This window comes from Pelobates fuscus, chromosome 6, assembly GCF_036172605.1.
Source record: "Pelobates fuscus isolate aPelFus1 chromosome 6, aPelFus1.pri, whole genome shotgun sequence".
Taxonomy (NCBI): Eukaryota; Metazoa; Chordata; class Amphibia; order Anura; family Pelobatidae; genus Pelobates; species Pelobates fuscus.
In genome coordinates, this window is record NC_086322.1 from 205,390,811 (window position 1) to 205,410,156 (window position 19,346).

A 19,346-nucleotide genomic window follows, 5' to 3' on the forward strand; every position below is an offset into this window, starting at 1 on the left:
ACTCCCTCCTCCCCCAGTGGTCCTTTGTCCCCACTCCCTCCTCCCCCAGTGGTCCTTTGTCCCCACTCCCTCCTCCCCCAGTGGTCCTTTGTCCCCCCTCCCTCCTCCAGTGGTCCTTTGTCCCCCGTCCCTCTTCCCCCAGTGGTCCTTTGTCCCCCTCCCTCTTCCCCCAGTGGTCCTTTGTCCCCCTCCCTCTTCCCCCAGTGGTCCTTTGACCCCCTCCCTCCTCCCCCAGTGGTCCTTTGTCCCCCCTCCCTCCTCCCCCAGTGGTCCTTTGTCCCCCCTCCCTCCTCCCCCAGTGGTCCTTTGTCCCCCCCTACCTCCTCCCCCAGTGGTCCTTTGTCCCCCTCCCTCCTCCCCCAGTGGTCCTTTGTCCCCCCCTCCCTCCTCCCCCAGTGGTCCTTTGTCCCCCCCTCCCTCCTCCCCCAGTGGTCCTTTGTCCCCCCTCCCTCCTCCCCCAGTGGTCCTTTGTCCCTCCCTCCTCCCCCAGTGGTCCTTTGTCCCCCCCCTCCATCCTCCCCCAGTGGTCCTTTGTCCCCCCCTCCATCCTCCCCCAGTGGTCCTTTGTCCCCCCCTCCATCCTCCCCCAGTGGTCCTTTGTCCCCCCCCTCCCTCCTCCCCCAGTGGTCCTTTGTCCCCCCTTCCCTCCTCCCCCAGTGGTCCTTAGTGTCCCCCCTTCCCTCCTCCCCCAGTGGTCCTTAGTGTCCCACCTTCCCTCCTCCCCCAGTGGTCCTTAGTGTCCCCCTTCCCTCCTCCCCCAGTGGTCCTTAGTGTCCCCCCTCCCTCCTCCCCTAGAGGTCCTTACTCCTCCCCCCCCTCCTCTTCCCCCAGTGGTCCTAAGTGTCCCCCCTCCCTCCTCCCCCAGTGGTCCTTACCCTCCTCTTCCTCTTCCCTCCTGCCAATGTAGCGTGGCCGGGCGGCGCGGAACGCGGGACAGGAACCTCTGATTCCTGTACCCGGCCGCCGGCGGACTGAAAGGAAGTGAGCACTTCCTTTCAGTCCGCCGGCGAACGGGTACAGGAAACAGAGGTTCCTGTCCTGCGTTCCGCACCGCCCGGCCATGCTACATTGAGAGACCGGCAGGAGGGAGCGCTCTGCGCTTCCCTCCTGCCAGTCACTCATCCGGCCGCTCTCCACACAGCAGTGCTGCGCCGCCTAGGGCTTGCTAAAGCGCTCAGGCGGCGCAGCATGAGGAGACGCACTGGTGATTCCGGGTGCAGGGATCCGGCGCCCCTGCTAAGTTGTGCCCTAGGCGACTGCCTAGGTCGCCTTACAGGTAGCGCCGGCCCTGTATATATTGGATTATCGGTATTAGTCCACTAGACAAGATACCAAAATACCAGAGTATTGCAGTTTGCAATGATACCATTTTTATTGGACTAACATAATATTTCAAAGACAAGCTTTCAAGAGTTTTCCTCTCTTCCTCAGGTCTGAACCAAAAAATAAATATAAATATATATATATATATATATATATATATATATATATATATATATATATATATATATATATATATATATATATATATATATATATATATATATATATATATATATATATATATATATATATATATATATATATATATATATATATATATATATATGAGACTTTACATACAGGTATTTAAACGCAGTTCAATGTTATAAAGACATTTTTCAACTAATGATTTGCGTAAATCAATACTACAGAACTGATAATTAAACTAATTAGTTTAATTTAAGATTTAGCGATTAGCTTTACATATGCATGTTAGTCACCCTCTAATTAGTGTTTTATTCATGTTTCTCATCAATCTAAAATTGTTTTCTTTTGCATGTTTGTACATAAAGTAGGATATGTGTTTTGGAACCCTGTTGTCGGAAAGTTTAGATTTTTCTGCCAGTTATTGCTTTTTTTTTTATTTGAACGGATTTATGGAATTATACATAGAGACCTTTTCCTTTTAATTAAACCTACTTGAAAGAACTTCATTATTACTTACACCTCTCCCTCTTTCTTTTTTTCATGTTCATGTATATTTATAAGAACACAAGAAATAAATGAACCTCATTGACCTTAGTTAACCTAGCATGTGTTAGCTAAAATTCAGATTACAGAAAATTCTAATATTTGTGCAAAACTCTATCTATCATCTATCTATCATCTATCTATCTATCTATCTTATTATGAGCAAAAACCAACATATCAAAAAATGCATATGTATTTAAATGGATATTCTAAGCCGCAAAACAACTTTAGCAAAATGAATCTGTTTAAGTGTATAGATCATGCCAATGTAGTCTTGCTGCTTAATTATCTGCTAATTAAGAATACAATCACTTTTGTTTCTGTTTATGCAGTCCTAGCCATACATCCCCTGCCCGTGACTCCATGGAAAATGGTTCTATTTTCAATACAGGACATTGTGTTTGTTTTAGCAGTTATTGTATCTTGCTTTATTATTTGAACTTTAATCACACACTGGAGGCTCTTGCAGGCTCTAATGGGTTATTAACCTTGCAGGACATGCAAGTGTGGCCAGGGATTGGGCTGTTCTGAGAAAATTTAGGTGACTTATTAATAAGAATTCATGTAACTAAATTGTAATTTATCACAAGAACAATGCATCTTATTTACACAGATTGATGTATTGTATTTAAAGACACATTACTGTGAGTTTTATAGCGGGGGAGTTCTGTAATACCACAGACATATCCAGGGCCGGACTGGCCCACCGGGATACCGGGAAATTTCCCGGTGGGCCGTCGGCACCTGGGGCCGGGCAGAAATGTGGGTGTGCTGGCGGCCGCTGGAGGAACTTTTCTGGCGGCCTCAGGGGAAGCTGTGCTGTGTCTGCTCTCCAGCGCGCTACTGAATGAGACCGGGGCCGGAATATGACGTCATATTCCGGCCCCGGTCTCATTCAGTAGCGCGTGAGCAGACACAGCACAGCTTCCCCTGCGGCCGCCAGAAAAGTTCCTCCAGCGGCCGCCATTCCAGTCCAGGGGGGGCAACGGGGCAATTGCCCCCCCGAGAATACGAAGTTCTCCCTCTCCCTTGCCGGCGAATGCAGGGCTGGCCTGTCCAAGCGCCAGCCCTGCAATGTGCCTTTCTGGTCCGCAGGCACTGTTTGCTGGTCGCCGGCAGGGGAGGGAGAGAGAGAGGACCCGGGGGAGCTCAGTCTGCAGCTCCTCCAGGTCCTTCTCTCGCGAGCATGAAGCGTTGCCATGGCAACGCTTCGGATCTCGCAAGAGTGAACTCTAGCCCTGGAGACCGGGGCTAGAGTTCACTCTCACCACATGGACCACCAGGGATTCCTTACTGGACCACCAGGGATCGAGAAATGTCCCCCCTCCTCCCTAAACAGAGGTAAGAAGGGAGGGGGGACATTATGAATATTTAAAAAAAAAAAACATTTTATCAAATTAAAAAAAAACATTAATAAAAAAACCCACATCCTTATCACACACATACCCTACAAACACATTAAAAAAAACATTAATAAAAAACCCCACATCCTTATCACACACATACCCTACACTGCCCCCCACACACACATTGTCCCCCAACTACATAGACTGCCCCCATACACACACATTGCCCCACATACATACACTGCCCCCACACACACATTGCCCACCATACACATACACTGCCCACATACACACACATACACTTCCGCCATACACACACATTGCCCACATACACTGCCCCCAATACACACACACACACACTACACACACATTGGCCCCCCCACACATATACACTGCTTCATACACACACACACTTCCCCCCATACACACAAACTTCCCCCACTCACACTGCAACGCACACACACACTGCCCCCCTAACACACACTGCCGTCCTCACGTACACACTGCAACTTTCACACACACACACACACACACACACAGTCCTTACACAAACACACACACACTGCACCCCTGCTCCTATGCCCTACTACAGCCCCATTTCCAAGCAGACCTCAGGTAAGTTGTCAAACTGTTCCTAAATGGTTTGACTACTTATTCTGGGAGGGGGTACTGGCACCACAACCACTACACTGAGCTGTAGTGGGTATTGTGTCTGGATTATTTCTCTAAATAATCTGCAAGTGCCCCTCCCGAGGTCAGGCTCTGGATCCGCCACTGCATCACTGCTCCTCCAGCGGCTGCCATCACACCCAGCTCTCTGCCCTGCATGACCCCCCTGGCCGGTCACCCACAGGTAATATGTGTTATGCTGTCAGTGTGTGTGTGTCATGGTATGTGTCTGTCTGTATCATGGTATGTGTGTGTCTGTGGCATGGTCTGCCTGTGGCATGGTGTGTGTGTGTGTGTGTGTCTGTCTGTGTCATGGTGTGTGTGTATGTGGCATGGTCTGTGTGTGTCATGGTATGTGTCTGTCTGTGTCATGGTGTGTATGTGTGTGTGTCTGTCTGTGTCATGGTGTGGGTGTCTGTGCCATGGTGTGGGTGTCTGTGTGTCATGGCGTGTGTCTGTGTGTCATGGCGTGTGTCTTTGTGTCATGGTGTGTGTCTGTCATGATGTGTGTGTTTGTGTCTGTGTCACGTTGTGTTTGTGTCTGTATCATGGAGTGTGTGTGTCTGTCTGTGTCATGGTCTGTCTGTTGTGGTGTGTGTGTGTGTGTCTGTCATGGTGTGTGTGTGTCTGTCATGGTGTCTGTCATGGTGTCTGTGTGTCTTTTAAAAATAGTGTTTTTACTCACCTTTTTTTTTCCCCCCCACGCTATGCTGGTCTCCCCTCGACTGGCCCTGCCTCTATGGCTGAGATCATCAAGCTTGCCATAGGATTGGCTGCAAAACGCTACACCAATCAGCATCTTCTCATAGAGATGCATTGAATTAATGTATCTCTATGGGGAACCTTCAGCGTCTCCAAAGCGTGGAGGACCTGAATGTAGGTGCTGCACACTGTGCAGCACTGACACAGGAAGCACCTCTAGTGACCGTCTGAGTGGCTGTCACTAGAGGTGTCACTTGGAAGCAATGTAAACACTGCCTTTTCTCTGAAAAGTCAGTGTTAACATTGAAAAGCCTGCAGGAACAGGCTATAGACACCAGAACCACTACATTAAGCTGTGTGTGTGTGTGTGCGCCTGCTAGTGAGCTTGCTTGCTTGCATGTGTGTGTGTGTGTGCTACTGAGTGAGCTTGTGTTTTTATGTCAATGAGCTTATGTATATCAGTGAGATTGTTTGTCTATGAGGCTGTGTATCAATGAACTTGTGTGTGTCAGTGACATTGTCTGTGTCTGCATGTGAGTATGCTTACTGTATAATTAAAAGTTTTACTATGAAAGGACCAATATTTTATATTAGAAAAAGCAATATATATATATATATATATATTTACTCAATCATCTGGGGTGGCGAGACATAGCCTTACATATTACATGCGACAATAAATGGCGCATTGACTTATGGGGCTGGCATATATTTTTTTTCCAGGGCTGCTTTGTATCCCCAGTCCGGCCCTGGACATATCAATAGTATGGAGCACCTATAAAATGTCTCATTATCTCTGCACAAGCAAAGGGGGCTCTTGGTGCTGGTAAAGCCTCTTTTATGTCAATCTAACAATGGAGGATCTGGAACCAAAGTCTTTCTGCACTATAACCAATACGACTACTAACACAAGCTTGTGTGTCTATGATTCTTAAAGGGTTACTCCAATCACCATCACCACATCAGTCATTTGAAGTGGCCATGGTGCCTAGAGTCTATATGTGGAACGTTTCACTTTGAAACATTGTGCATGTGAAATGTAACCCCTTTGGTGACGGAGGTGTAATTCCACCTCCACCAGCGTCATTGTGGTGTTAGCTGACTCTTTCTGCTGCTTAGTATCCAGATGTCAGAAGAGTGTCACCAGGGAAGGCTCGGAGCCTGGCCGGTTCCAAGGTAAGAGGGAAAACTGTTGCTAAACAGTTTACCCCATTACTGGGAAACTGGGACAGGTTATTCTTGGCATTATAGCCGCTACAGAGAACTGTTGTGGTTATAATGTTTGGATTAACTCTTTACAGTATCCCTTTAAGACTGAGATATTGTGCTAATTACACTGAGTACCATGCACTGTATAAGTAGCAGGTATATGTAATAAAATATAACTTCACTTGTGGCATGTTTTTTTCAAGTAGGGTTACTAAGATAGTTCAGGTTTGGGCTATTTCAGTTAACATGTCAATTAAAGGGACACTATAGTCACGAGAACAATTAAAGCTTAATGTATTTGTTCTGGTGAGTATAATAGTTCCCTTCAGGCATTTTCATGTAAACACTGCCTTTTCAGAAAAAAGGCAGTGTTTACATTGTCCCTAGGGACACCTCCAAGTGGCCACTCCTTAGATGGCCACTGGAGGGGCTTGCTGGCTCAGTGCTGCACAGTAGGTAGCTCTGCCATTCAGCGTCCCCACGCTCTGCATGGAGACTCTGAATTTTCCTCTATGAGGAGGTCCTGATTGGCCAAAAGGCATTTGGCCCCGCCCATGTGCCGATTTTAGCCAATCCAATGCTTTCTCTATGGGGAAGCATTGGATTGGCTAAAAATCGGCCATTTTGATGATGTTACAAAGGGGGCGGAGCCAGCCCGGCAGACTCGCGCAGCTCTGGAAATAAGGTGAGTTTTAAACTTTTATAGGGAGGCTGAGTGGTGGTGGGGGGGGGGGGGGGGCAAGCCACCTAAATGGTGGGTTTAGCACTATAGGGTCAGGAATACATGTTTGTGTTCCTGACCCTATAGGGATCCTTTAAATATGGAGAGGGATTTAATTTGTGTAAGGTTTTAAATATACAGATCTGTGAGGGCTTGTTGACAATATAATGCATTGTATTTTTCAATGTCAGGCAGCTGCAGCAAAGTACATAAAATCTGACCTGTAAAAACTTAATCGAAAGAATGTATACATTTTGTCTCCATACAAGTTACAAAGCAGAGGGTAATAGGCGCTCGCTATAGTAAGTGGTGGGCAGGCAGCAGTGTACAAAACAAGGATTCCCAAAACCTTGTAAGTGAGAGTAGAAATCGGAAAAGGGGAGTGTATACCGCGCCTAGAGGTATTGGTATAAACAATTATAAAAAATTATACATACATATAGTCGATGGAGATTTTGACAATAGATGGTAACCTCAAAATAAAAAGCAAAACATAATAGTGCAATACAGTAAATAAACAAGAAAGGTCAGATAAAGCTATACACAGTCCACTCACATGGGGATGAGCTATAACAGAGCTCAGCTGTGATGCGCCTGGACGGTATAATCCCCGTCTCGGGATATATGGTGGTATAACTTCAGGGATATTCCAAGGTGCAGTGGTGCGTAGATCATAAAATCCAAAGATAAAAATATGGCAGTATATGGTGAAGTAAGTACTGGTGAAGTAGTAACAAGTATAAAAGGTATTGTACTTACAATTTCTAGAGCATGTAACCTGCTCTAGTTTGGACAGCCTAGGTGGTATAATCCCCACCAAGGATATGCAGGATCCAGGGAGTAGAAGGTGATAATAATAAAGATATATATAAAAGTATACTAAAAGAAGTACTTTAATATATAAAACAAACAAGTATAATAACAAGTATAAAAGTCCACTTAAGCTCTGTTATAGCTCATCCCCATGTGAGTGGACTGTGTATAGCTTTATCTGACCTTTCTTGTTTATTTACTGTATTGCACTATTATGTTTTGCTTTTTATTTTGAGGTTACCATCTATTGTCAAAATCTCCATCGACTATATGTATGTATAATTTTTTATAATTGTTTATACCAATACCTCTAGGCGCGGTATACACTCCCCTTTTCCGACTCCATACAAGTTGCCTAATTCCTACTTGCAGATAAGGATTAAAGCAAGGGCCAGTATAAGTGAAACATGTCAGACATGTTGAAATAGGATTAGGTTTGGTATATCTAATATTGGCAAAATAGTCAACTGAAACCTTATCTATTTATCTGTTAAATTTATAAACATAAAAATAGAGGCGTATTACAGATATATCACATGGCAACAATGTGCAGACTAATTTTATTAATGCTCACTGGAAGTGGTGAAATCAACTACAGTGCTGTTGTCTCTCTCCATTTGTGGTCATCTTTGATTTAAAGTATATCTAGGATTAACATATTTGGCTTAGACAAAATAGATGCGGTGCCAAATAGCCTATAGATAGCTTCTAGATTTTAGGGCTTTTTATATCTTCATGAAATTTCTGCCTATCTGCCTTTTTCTGCCTATTAAAAATGTTAAGTACTCCCAACAGAGATCTTTTACACATTTACACACTATTTTATGTATTTTTTTTTCTTTCAAGAAAGAATATGCATGTAAGATCCTGTAATTATTGCAATATATGCATAGTGTGGTATCATATAATTAATGAAAACATAATTTTTAATTTTTATTTTCAAAGATTTAACAGAAACAAAACTAGGAGAGTATGAGCTAGTAACGCCAATAAGCACTGATTCAGAAGGACGGCATGTTTCCAATATTCTTACTATTAATCACAAGAAAAGGTCAGCAAGAGACACATCCCAGAGTTCTCAACTTCTATATTTCAATGTTACTGCCTTTGGAAGACAATTTCATCTGAAATTACGGCAAAACAATCGTTTAATAGCTCCAGGAGCAATTTTAGAGTGGCAGGATGTTCCAGTGGAATCAGAAAATTCAACCCATACTGGAGAAGAGAACCTTGATGGAAACTCTACAAAAAGAAGATGGAAAACAGAACCTTTGAGGACTAACTGTGCTTATGTAGGAGAGTTGACGGATGTTCCAGGAGCGTCTGTTGCACTTAGCAACTGTGATGGTCTGGTAAGTAATCAAACTGTTTTTTTTTTCCCCAAGGTTTTTTTTAATAACTGCTATTTTGCTGCTTTTAAAGACATGTGAAAGACTAAAAAGAATATCAAAAATAACTAGCAGAAGTTTGATATGATAGCATTCTTGGTAATAACTGACTATATAAATGGTCTTTTTATAATTAAAAAAATCTCATGTTAGTATTTGAAAAAATAATTACATTTTACATTATTTTCCATTTTAATTGTACAAGACTTTTAAACTACATTAAAAAACAATGTTGAAATTCAGAATGTTTAAATATGTGCTTGGTTTAGTTTCGAAGGATGACAAATATAAGACCTTTAAATTACAAAAAGACACTGTCTGACTTAAACATTTTGAGCTAAAATGAGATGAATTTCAGTGCCTGGTAACCAGAAAGACACATTGGCTTGCATCTCTGTTCCACACTAAACAGTATTTCTGAAGAACAGCAGGAGCAGCCAAGTATTTACTGTGGTAACTGCGTGGTCTACCAGGGTAAACATTTTGAATTCCCAGATACACACTGCTTGTAACCCACATATGCTGCAAATACTAATTCAATCAGCACTGCAGAAATAAAAAAATTAAAAAATTAAAAAACAGCGGCTATTTTGTGTTCAGGTAGTTAGAGAGAAGAAACTCCCTTTCCCATGGGACCACATCTAAAAACACATTTCAGTCTGACCTTCTTCAATGTTCTTCTTAAAGACGTCTTTAGTAAAGGGTCATATTTTCTTTTTGCAGTCTTAAAGTTTCTGACTGTAATATTTTTTTTTTATTGATTTCCTCTAATCAAATAGCATTTTTTTCCTGGTAGCATTTCAGTATTTATTGATACCAACTTCAAAATCTTTTCTATTCTAAGTGTCTGTCTCCTCGATATATCAGTTTTCTGGAGTGTCTTAACTATGTTATCATTTTATACAGCAAGTGCAAAAAAAGTATTTTAACATTCTAAGAGTGTTAAAAATCATTATAGATTAGAGTAGAAAAGTACCCTAATTTTTTATATTTTTTTTTATTTCTGGGATATTTAATAATACTAATTGATAGAACCTTTCTAGATATTATTATTATTTTAATGAAGCACGGAAAAGTACCAGAATATGTTTTATGGTTTATGTGAGGATTGGAACCTTTATGCCTCCAAATTAAGCAATTTATGATATTTACATGTACTAGTAAGAAAAGTGACTGCTGTATCTATAACTGGGACCTTGCCGAGTTTGGCTCTTGTTGGCCCTTAGTCTCTTGAGGGTCCTTCAATAAGTGTTGCATAGCTCTACGCAGACTTCTAGTTTTCTTCTGAAAACAGGTAGAGGAGGTTCTCATGGTATTTGGATGGAAAAGGGAACTGAAAGGCTATCAGTTATTGATATATTGTACTAATTGTTTGTTCTAGTATAATCTCAGTGACCATGGATTGTTCAAACTCTATAGTTATTGCTTTGTTTGTATTAGGTTGCTAGGTTATCCTTACACCTATTGGTAGGTTACCTAAATGGTCTGAAATACTAAACTGGAGTACAGTTTATAGGCACTCTATGCAACATAACCACTGTTACTGGACTGAAGTAGTTATTGTCAGGGTCTTACCTGAGTTGGGAGTCTGTAGCGCAGATATGTTGCTCACCCTTGCAGATAGCCACAGACCAAGGTGGTCAGGTAAGAATTCACCTGGCCTGTGGGTCTGTGCACGGGGGCTGTGCATGATGAAGTACCAATGCGCACAGGAAAGGCAAGGACTGAACCAGCAGGATTGTCGAGGGATAGCCGAGGTCAAAGGATGCCAGAGGACAGGAACAACGAGGAGTAGCCAAAGTCAAGGGATGCCAGAGGTCAGAGTAAACGTAGTCCGAAGCCGGGGTCAATATTAAGCAGCAAATGAAATGACAGGAACACTGGTACGAAACACAACAGGATCAAATACTTGACACTGAGCACACGGCGAGGCTGAGTTTAAATACCCTGCTGATGACTGATCAGGGTCAGGTGAAGCACAGCCAAGTCAAGGTACAGCCCCAGTGTAGTAGACATACCAGGACGAATAGGACCGGAATCACTTGTCACTGTATAAAGCTGCTGTGGCTCAGAGGTAGAAAGCAGGACCAGGACTGAGAAGTTCCCCGGTTCAAGTCCCCTGTTGGGAACTCCTGGAGCGACCACGTCTGTCTGTCTGTCTGCCACGGTGAGAACCGTGACAGTTATGTTGGTTCAGATTCCCCTTTAGGCACCAAAACAACTTTGGCTTAATCAAGTTGTTTTGGTATAATAATGATGCCCCTGCAGTCTCAATGCTCAGTTTTCTGCCATTTATGAGTTAAACTTTGTTTATAAGCTCTAGTCACACCACATGCATGTAACTTGCACAGCCTTCCTAAACACTTCATGTAAAGAGACATCTAAAGTTTAAATTTCCTTTATCGCACAGTCTGTTTAATTTAGAATTTCTTGTCTCCTGCTCTGTTGATAATCTGCTACAGCAGTGATTTCCAAACCAGTCCTCAATGTACGCGAGTCCAGGATTTATGGATTACTCAGATGTTTTTAGAAAAAAAGAAAAAAAAAAACCTTGATACAACTAGGTAATCCCTAAACTTGGACTGGTAGGCATGCCTTGAGGACTGGTTTGAAAACCACTGTACTACAGCTTTAGAAGACTCCTGTGTGGAAATAAAGTTACATTAACAGAGCAGGATATAAAAATCTCTAAAGTAAGTTAATATCAGATTGAAAAAGATACAACAAAATGCATGCAGACTGTGTCAGTCACATACAGTTGAGGTGTGGCTAGGGCTGCATGAACAAAAAAGTGCATTAACTCTTAAATGACAGAGAACGAATCAGCTAGATTGCAGGGGCATGACCTATACACCCAAAGTGCTCAATTAAAGGGACACTATAGTCACCCAGACCACTTCAGCTCAATGAAGTGGTCTGGGTGCCAGCCCCCCCAGGTTTTAATCCTTCAGATGTAAACATAGCAGTTTCAGAGAAGAGAGGTGGCGCTAGAGGATGCGAAGATATGTAAAAAAGTTGCTATATTGCATGGAAATACAGAACAATGTTCCCTTTCAGAAATGCTAAATTAAGAAAAAAGTCATCTGCTGAACTATTTAATTGTTTTGATTTTACTGCATAAGGTAATGCTGGACTACAGTGGTAAAATGTGTCTACAGCATTAATCCCTATTGCTCTATACTTTGATAAATATCTCTATTCTGAGACAAACTTTATAGGGGATGCACATAATCATTACTGCATAGTTATTTGATCTGAATTAGTCTAGTATATTACCAAGTTAACAGACCAGAATTAAAAACGAGCAAATACTTCAATGACTGTAGAAATGACTAATACATACATTGATTATAAAAATAAATAGTTAAATAAATAAAACAACTGTCTTGTTTGTCACTTTGGTAGAGTATCAATATTTTCCTATATTTAAGTTTACATTTTTGTAGGCCCTTCACCCTATTTATCTGTTTTCCCTGTGTATTATTGTTTTTTTTTTTAGTTTTTAGTTTTTTTTTTTATCTTTGTATGAGAAACAGTTTTGCAAATTATGTTCCAGTTGTTTGTAACCTGTAAGGTTAAATAAACACTGTTAGTCTGACCTTCTGTCTTTATCCCATGGTTTTATTTTATTTAATCTACTAGTTTAAGTAACTATCTTGTGATGCTGCTGTTCACTGCTGAGTGTCATGCTGTGTTTGCAAGTGTCAAATTTGCACATCCCATCATCACAGTTAGTACTGTGGTCAGGTGCAGGAGAATCCAGAGAATGTTGTTCTGAGATATGCTTGGCAGTGGTACAGTATGACAATCAGTGTATGTAAGACAACCAGTGGGCCAGATGTGTAACTTTAAGACCCATGAGTACTTCTGAGACATTTTATCAGTTGTAACCTTCTTTATCCTGGATGGGTGAGCATCCTGAAAAATAGAGCCCTCAGTAGAATAATTAAAGAGTGTCACTTGTTCATCACTGGGAGATGCACAATTATTTTTCATATATCATATGAAAACATATCAGTACATAGGTAAGAGTGTCCTTATTAGAAAGAAAACTCTGTAAAAATATTTCTCTAGCTGGTAAGCTGCATTAGCGCCATTTTTTAAAATTGCTTGCTTTTCTAGCGATATCTTTATCCAGTTGTAGTGTTTTAACAATCCTAAGTTTTTTTTTTTTTGCTGCTCAAAATAAATAAAAAAATTTCATCCACTTATAAAACTTCTATTTCATGTATAATTTGTTTTTCTTATAGAAAATGTATAGAAATAGATTTGTTGACAATACTTCATCTTATGGTGTACAATAACACACCATAATTTGAAGGCACCGTGTGACAACTGGGAGTAAATCTTTTAGGAAATTGTAAAATGTTGCTTTCATCTAGTTATTATTGGTGGCATGAAAACCTCAAATAAATTAGTCCACTTATTCTTACCGTATTTATTCGAGTATAACGCACACACGTGTATAACGCGCACCCCTAATTTTCGATTAAAAATCGGTATAAAATTTTATACCGATTTTTAATCTAAAATTAGGGTGCTTGTTATACTCTAATAAATATTCGAGTGGGTGCTCGATAATACCGACCGCCGGGCTCATTACAAGCCCGGCGGTCCTGGGGGGGCAAGCAGCAAGCGTTTACTCACCTCCGTGCGGCTCCTCCAGCTTCCCAGTGTAAATCTCGCGAGACCCGCGGCCAGCTCTGACGACGTCAGAGCGTCAGAGCTGGCCGTGGGTCTCGCGAGATTTACACTGGGAAGCTGGAGGAGCCGCACGGAGGTGAGTAAACGCTTGCTGCTTGCCCCCCCAGGACCGCCGGGCTTGTAATGAGCCCGGCGGTCCTGGGATATATATTTATTCGAGTATATTTATTCCAGTTACTGGGCCTATGTTTTGTCTAGGCCTGCCCCTTCCATCTACTTAATAAGAAAGGAAAATGGAACACTGAAATACCGCCACATATGAAGGCATACCCTTTATAATACTTGCACAAGGACTGAACACGTGTTTCTTCATGTGTTCTTTAATATGGGTCGCCATAGCATTTAAGAAGATGTTTGCCATCATTCATTTAAACTCACACCACCTTCTCACAGACTTTGACATTATTGACCTAAAGTCTTGATTTTACGGTGGAGTGTGTAATGCTTCTGATAAATTACATAAAAAAGTAGTTTGTACATTGCAAATTAATTGCAATAAATAAATAACTATCTTTTAAATTCTACATTTTCTTTATTCCACTCATCTAACAAACATTCCTCTCTTGAAACTGTCATTAGTCTTAAACTATCCTTACCCGTTGTGTCACTTTACCCCACTCCCTCTAGCATGTAAGCTCATTGAGCAGGGCCCTCATCCCCTCTGTTCCTGTGTGTCCAACTTGTCTGGTTACAACTACATGTTTGTTCGTCCACCCACTGTAAAGCGCTGCAGAATTTGTTGACTAAAATAAATAATAATAATAATTCTGAGCTTTAGACAGAATTTCTATACATATGTAAGAGAATAAGACATATGAAAATCATTACACAAATGCCTTCACACACATAATCAATACTTTTTTCTTGGAAAATTTGCTATTTACATCTGTAATATACCAAGGTATACTTGCCAACTTTGTTGATTAATTGTACAGCCTCTTGATACCTTGCCACCACTTCAGGAATTTGGGTCACGTCAAGTCATGTCTTTCTGACACATACCAACAGCAGTTAAAGTGCATTATGAAAAAAAACCTCTCATTTAGTATAGCTTTTGTTTATTCTGTATTTAGAAATGATTTAGAGCCATATTTGACAAAAATGTAGTCAACTCATTCTACAGCACAATTAGGTTCTATGTCTGGAAACAATGAAATGCATATGCAAGATTATGCAATGTATTACAGATGGCTAGATAGATCCACTTAATCATGGAAAGGCATTTGAACATCTGATTCTTTCTCTCTCATTTCCGGGATATCATTACATTAACAGATGATGGGGGTGGGGGGCTATATTAAATAGATTGTCCATTGAAGCATTAATCTAAGTGCCTGAAATGGTTTTGCATCATTAAGAGCAAAATACCAGAACATTTATAATGAGATGTCAAATATTGTGATTACGCTGTTCAAATATCCCAAAAAGAAAGTGTTGGAAATTGCCTTTGGTGCTTAAGTTCAATACTTCTAAGACACAACTTTGCCTTTGATTTGTTTTACACTAAAATGCACAACATGTAGGTGATTTATATGTGTCCCGTGTAATTGGGTTTAAAAAAAAACAAAACAAAAAAAAACTTGTCAGCAGATTTAATTTTTTTTTTTTTTTAACTCTAGTAGTCATTGCTATAGAGACTGTTTACTAATTAATGCATAAGTAGTCTTTGGAAGAGGAACTTCTTGCATATAGCTGCCAAAGTAATAATGTGTGGCATTCACATAGAAACTACAAAGAAAAACATAATATCAATGGGAAACTAATCTCTCCAAATAAGCCGTTTTTAGTCTACATTACACAATGCATGCCAAAATGTATAAGAGTCCGGTACTTCATTAAAATGTACTTATAACTTCATTACCTTAATGTGCTTTTTTATCCTTTAACTGCAAAAGCCCTTTAAAAAGTTTTCGTTCTATAGTCATTTTATGTTTAATTTGACTTTACCCACAGTTAAAGGGAACTGGTTAGCTCATGCAATTTCTCCCAGCTTAAAACTCTTTATATTACTCATACCTTTTTGTAAAACCTTTCTTTTTACATTTGCTTCTATAAGAGTAAATTGGAGGTACGGATTTGAACAGAGGACAAACAAAGGTGATTGACAGAGCAAAGGAACCAAGATTGATTGTGCTTGCTAAATAAAGAGAGTTAGTAATTAAAAAAAATTGTTATAGAGCAATGTGTGGTGAACTAGGTGCCGAAATGATTTTCTAAAGTATAAGCCAGAGTAATGTATAAAAAAAAAATATATTAGGCATGGAAAGTCCCATGAGTAAAGGAAATAACTTTTGGAGTAGTATTAATAATGGGCTGTAAGCTTTTAAAGGAAACCATATGAGCACCAAACCAACTTTAGCTTGAAAACTTATTTTTTTAGATTGTGTGCTTGCAGTCTCACTGCTCAGTTCCCTGCCATTTAGGAGTATATATCATTTGGTTTATGCAGCCCCAGCTACATTCTCCTGGCCATGAATCGTACAGCCTTCCTGAAGAAGACTAAATTTTTTTAGCTTTCCTTAAAGCATAGTATGTTTAATTTCGAATTTTCTTATCCCTTCCTCTGTTAACTACCATCCTAGATCCTGCAACAGCCTCCTGTGTGTGAATCAAATGCACTTAATGCAGCAGGAGATTAGAATGCTTAACTTAAACACACCATGCTGTAACATCTAATTTACAATGAAATCCTATTTTATGATTGAATGGATGTGAAAAGTAAAAGCAAGTAAAAGCTTCATTGACGGATACTGAAAAAATAAGAGTTAGTGCTCAAAGGAGGGAATATAAATTTGATGTTATAATCAGAGGCGTAACTAGAAACGACGGGGCCCCGGTACAAAATTGCCTGGGCCCCCCTATACATCCCCCCCCCACCCACACATGCAGGCACACACATAGACACAAACATGGCACACACATACAGACACACACATACACACAGACATGTAGACACACACACAGACACACACATACTCATATACACACATACACTCAGACATACACACACCTTCACACACACACACTCAGACACATGCACTCACACACACACACACACACTCAAAGACACATACACTCACAGACACGCACATACTCTCAGACACACAAATTATTCATATTTTTTAAAATTTTAAAATGTCCACCCAGCCTCCCTACCTGGAGAGCAGTCGTGGATCTGTCCATGGGGTATAGTGGGGCTTCAGTGAGGCGGACGGCTGTGTTCCTGGCAGAGGCAGCAAGGGAGCTGTGTTCTCCCTACTCTGCTCCCTCGCACTGTGTGGGCTGTCTACTGTCTGCGGGGAGCCAGAATAAGAGGTCATATTTCGGATCAGCAAATGGCATGCAAGGGAGCAGAGCAGGGAGAACAAAGCTTCCTCGCCGCCTCTGCTGGGAACACAGCCGCCTGCAGGAGGGTCCATTAGGTGGCCAGTAGGCCACCTCTTGGGCCCCCCTATGACAGGAGGAACACTGGGGGTTGTATCCCGGTCTGACCGGATGTGTTCACTTAGTGAGCACTTCCTGACAAACAGCTCGACCATGCTACACACAGGCAGGAGGGGAGCAGCACAGCTCTCCCCTCTTGTCAGACACCCGGGATGTATCCAGGCGGCCCTGGAGTAAGGGGTCCGGTCACGGCTGCTACCCCTGCGACCGTGGTAGGTACTCCACTGGTTGTAATCAAAAGATGCTTTGTGAATCTTTTGAATTCTATACCTTGTACAGGATTTAGATGAGAAAGGACTAAATTGGTCAGTTAAGCCAAATCTGAGAATTACATTCATGTACATTCAAAATCTTTAGGTCATTAATAATTAGTGAGATGCACAGTAGTTGCTGTAATCCTTACCAGGTGTTGGTATCAAAGTAGTTGCTTTAAGGGCTGTGGTGGTGGGGGAATGAAAACTATGTGTAATGTAGAAATAAATTGTTACTGGAATTTTCACTGTTGGTCTGTAACAGATGTAAAGGTGGAGTGCAGGTTAGCTTCGAAATATGTGCAAAGAATGGGGCTCTTTCAGGTCCTTAGATATGTTATAAAGACTAGAGTAGTAGTCCTAAAACATTTATTATTTTCTCAATAAATGATTGTTGGTGATGGGCTCGAGGTGCATTAACCAGGATTAATTACTATAAACATAATATGATTTTGGTCAGCAAAACCTATCATTGTGCCTTATAATGAGGCAACTTTTGGTATCTGTTCCATAGTATCTGTGCGCTACTAAAAAAAATAAGTAGGTTATATGGAAAAATTAATTAAATACTTAAGTACCATGTTACAGTCCCATCCTACTACTTTCCTGTACTGAACTTGTAAGATGAGTGTGTTAGCATTTGTTAAATAAAAGCTACAAAATGTAAAGAGCTGAGGGTCCATTATTCCCTTTTTTGTTTTTATTTGTATTTTTCTGTGTGTATGTTTCTGCTACAGCAACAAGAGAAAGCCAAATACAAAATAGCTATGTGAAATTCATACATCCACTGGGCATGTCTGAGATCTGTGACTCTAATATAGTTGCATCCAGACTTAGATCTTACTGACTTTAACTATGGTATTCTGTCCTGTGACAAATAACATTAGAAGGGGGCAATATCCAAATGCAATAAAGTCTATATGCCCATGATGGATAAAGAGCCCCAGACAGATATAATAATAAAAGTTGCATTAAATCTGGGAATATACACGAGCGTGATAATAACAATTAAATATATGAGGCCCGGTGTCCAGAAAAGGTCTTTAACCAGAACTGAGGAGAATCAGAAAGGCACAAAGCTAGACAAAGAAAACAGTGGTGTAAAAGAAGAGAAATTAAGAAAAAGGCAAGGCAGGAAGACAGGAGGCAAAGAATTGCATGAGCTACATAGTGAAGTAGAAAATAAAACAGCAGAGCAGGAATCGTCTGGTGTCTCAAATTGCTGTCCCAACTAAAATGAATCAGTGGTCCCAGAATACCAAGGCCTCAAACATCTGGGGGCATATTTGCAACCTAGAGGCCATTCTCACAAGGCGGTGTGCCACCTGGTCATTAATAAAGTAGAGCTGGATTATAATACCAAACCATACCAGGATATCTAGTAGAGGAAGGCCAAATGTGGAGAGGAAATTTGGGAGGTCTTCGATGGAGTAAAAGGTATGAGTAATGAGCAGGTGAGTATCCATCAGGCTGAAAGTGTACCCCCATCTATAATGGATCTCCTTATCCAGGTATTGTTGAGTCGTGGGACGTGGGAGTCCTTGTAGCTTGCAGGATTGAACAGGAGAAGTAAGGAAGCAAAAATATAGTAGATTGGTTGGTGTGAAGTTCTTGGGAGTGCATTTTACATAAGTTTGCTTTCAGAGAATACTAGTAAAGACGACATATGGCACACCTTGACCTGTTGTCATCTTGCTCGCTGAGGGGATGCACTCTGTCAGCACAGTCAATAAAAAATAAGGTAAGTAAGTATCTGCAAGAGATTTTCCACACCATCCCTCACCCATACATTAATGAACCAACACTTGTTGAGCTCATCCAAATATTTATGGAGGAGTGCCATCTGTTGAGTGCATTCTGTTAGTTGCGATTGCAAAGTAGATAATTGTGTCCTCCGGATCATGAATGTGTGCTACCAGATGACCTGAGACTTTTTGGGTGTCTGGCAGCTTGCTTTGAAAAGTAGATGTAGAGAATATAGTTGATTGAGACCTTGCAAATCTGCCTCTCTTGTAGAAGAGTTGGAAAACAAGGAACTGGCTGGGATATCTGGTGGGTGCTCGGCATAGGCCGCAGCCACAGTGTT

General features: G+C 41.1%; 1 protein-coding gene across 2 annotated transcripts in view; it reads left to right on the forward strand.

The window, feature by feature from the left end:
• ADAMTS3 (ADAM metallopeptidase with thrombospondin type 1 motif 3) overlaps nt 1-19,346 on the forward strand; it is a 256,599-nt gene that overhangs the window by 33,226 nt on the left and 204,027 nt on the right. For both annotated transcript variants that reach the window (XM_063458665.1, XM_063458666.1), the window contains exon 3: nt 8,419-8,825. In XM_063458665.1, the coding sequence (XP_063314735.1) occupies nt 8,419-8,825 (407 nt within the window). The remainder of the gene's footprint in view (nt 1-8,418; nt 8,826-19,346) is intronic.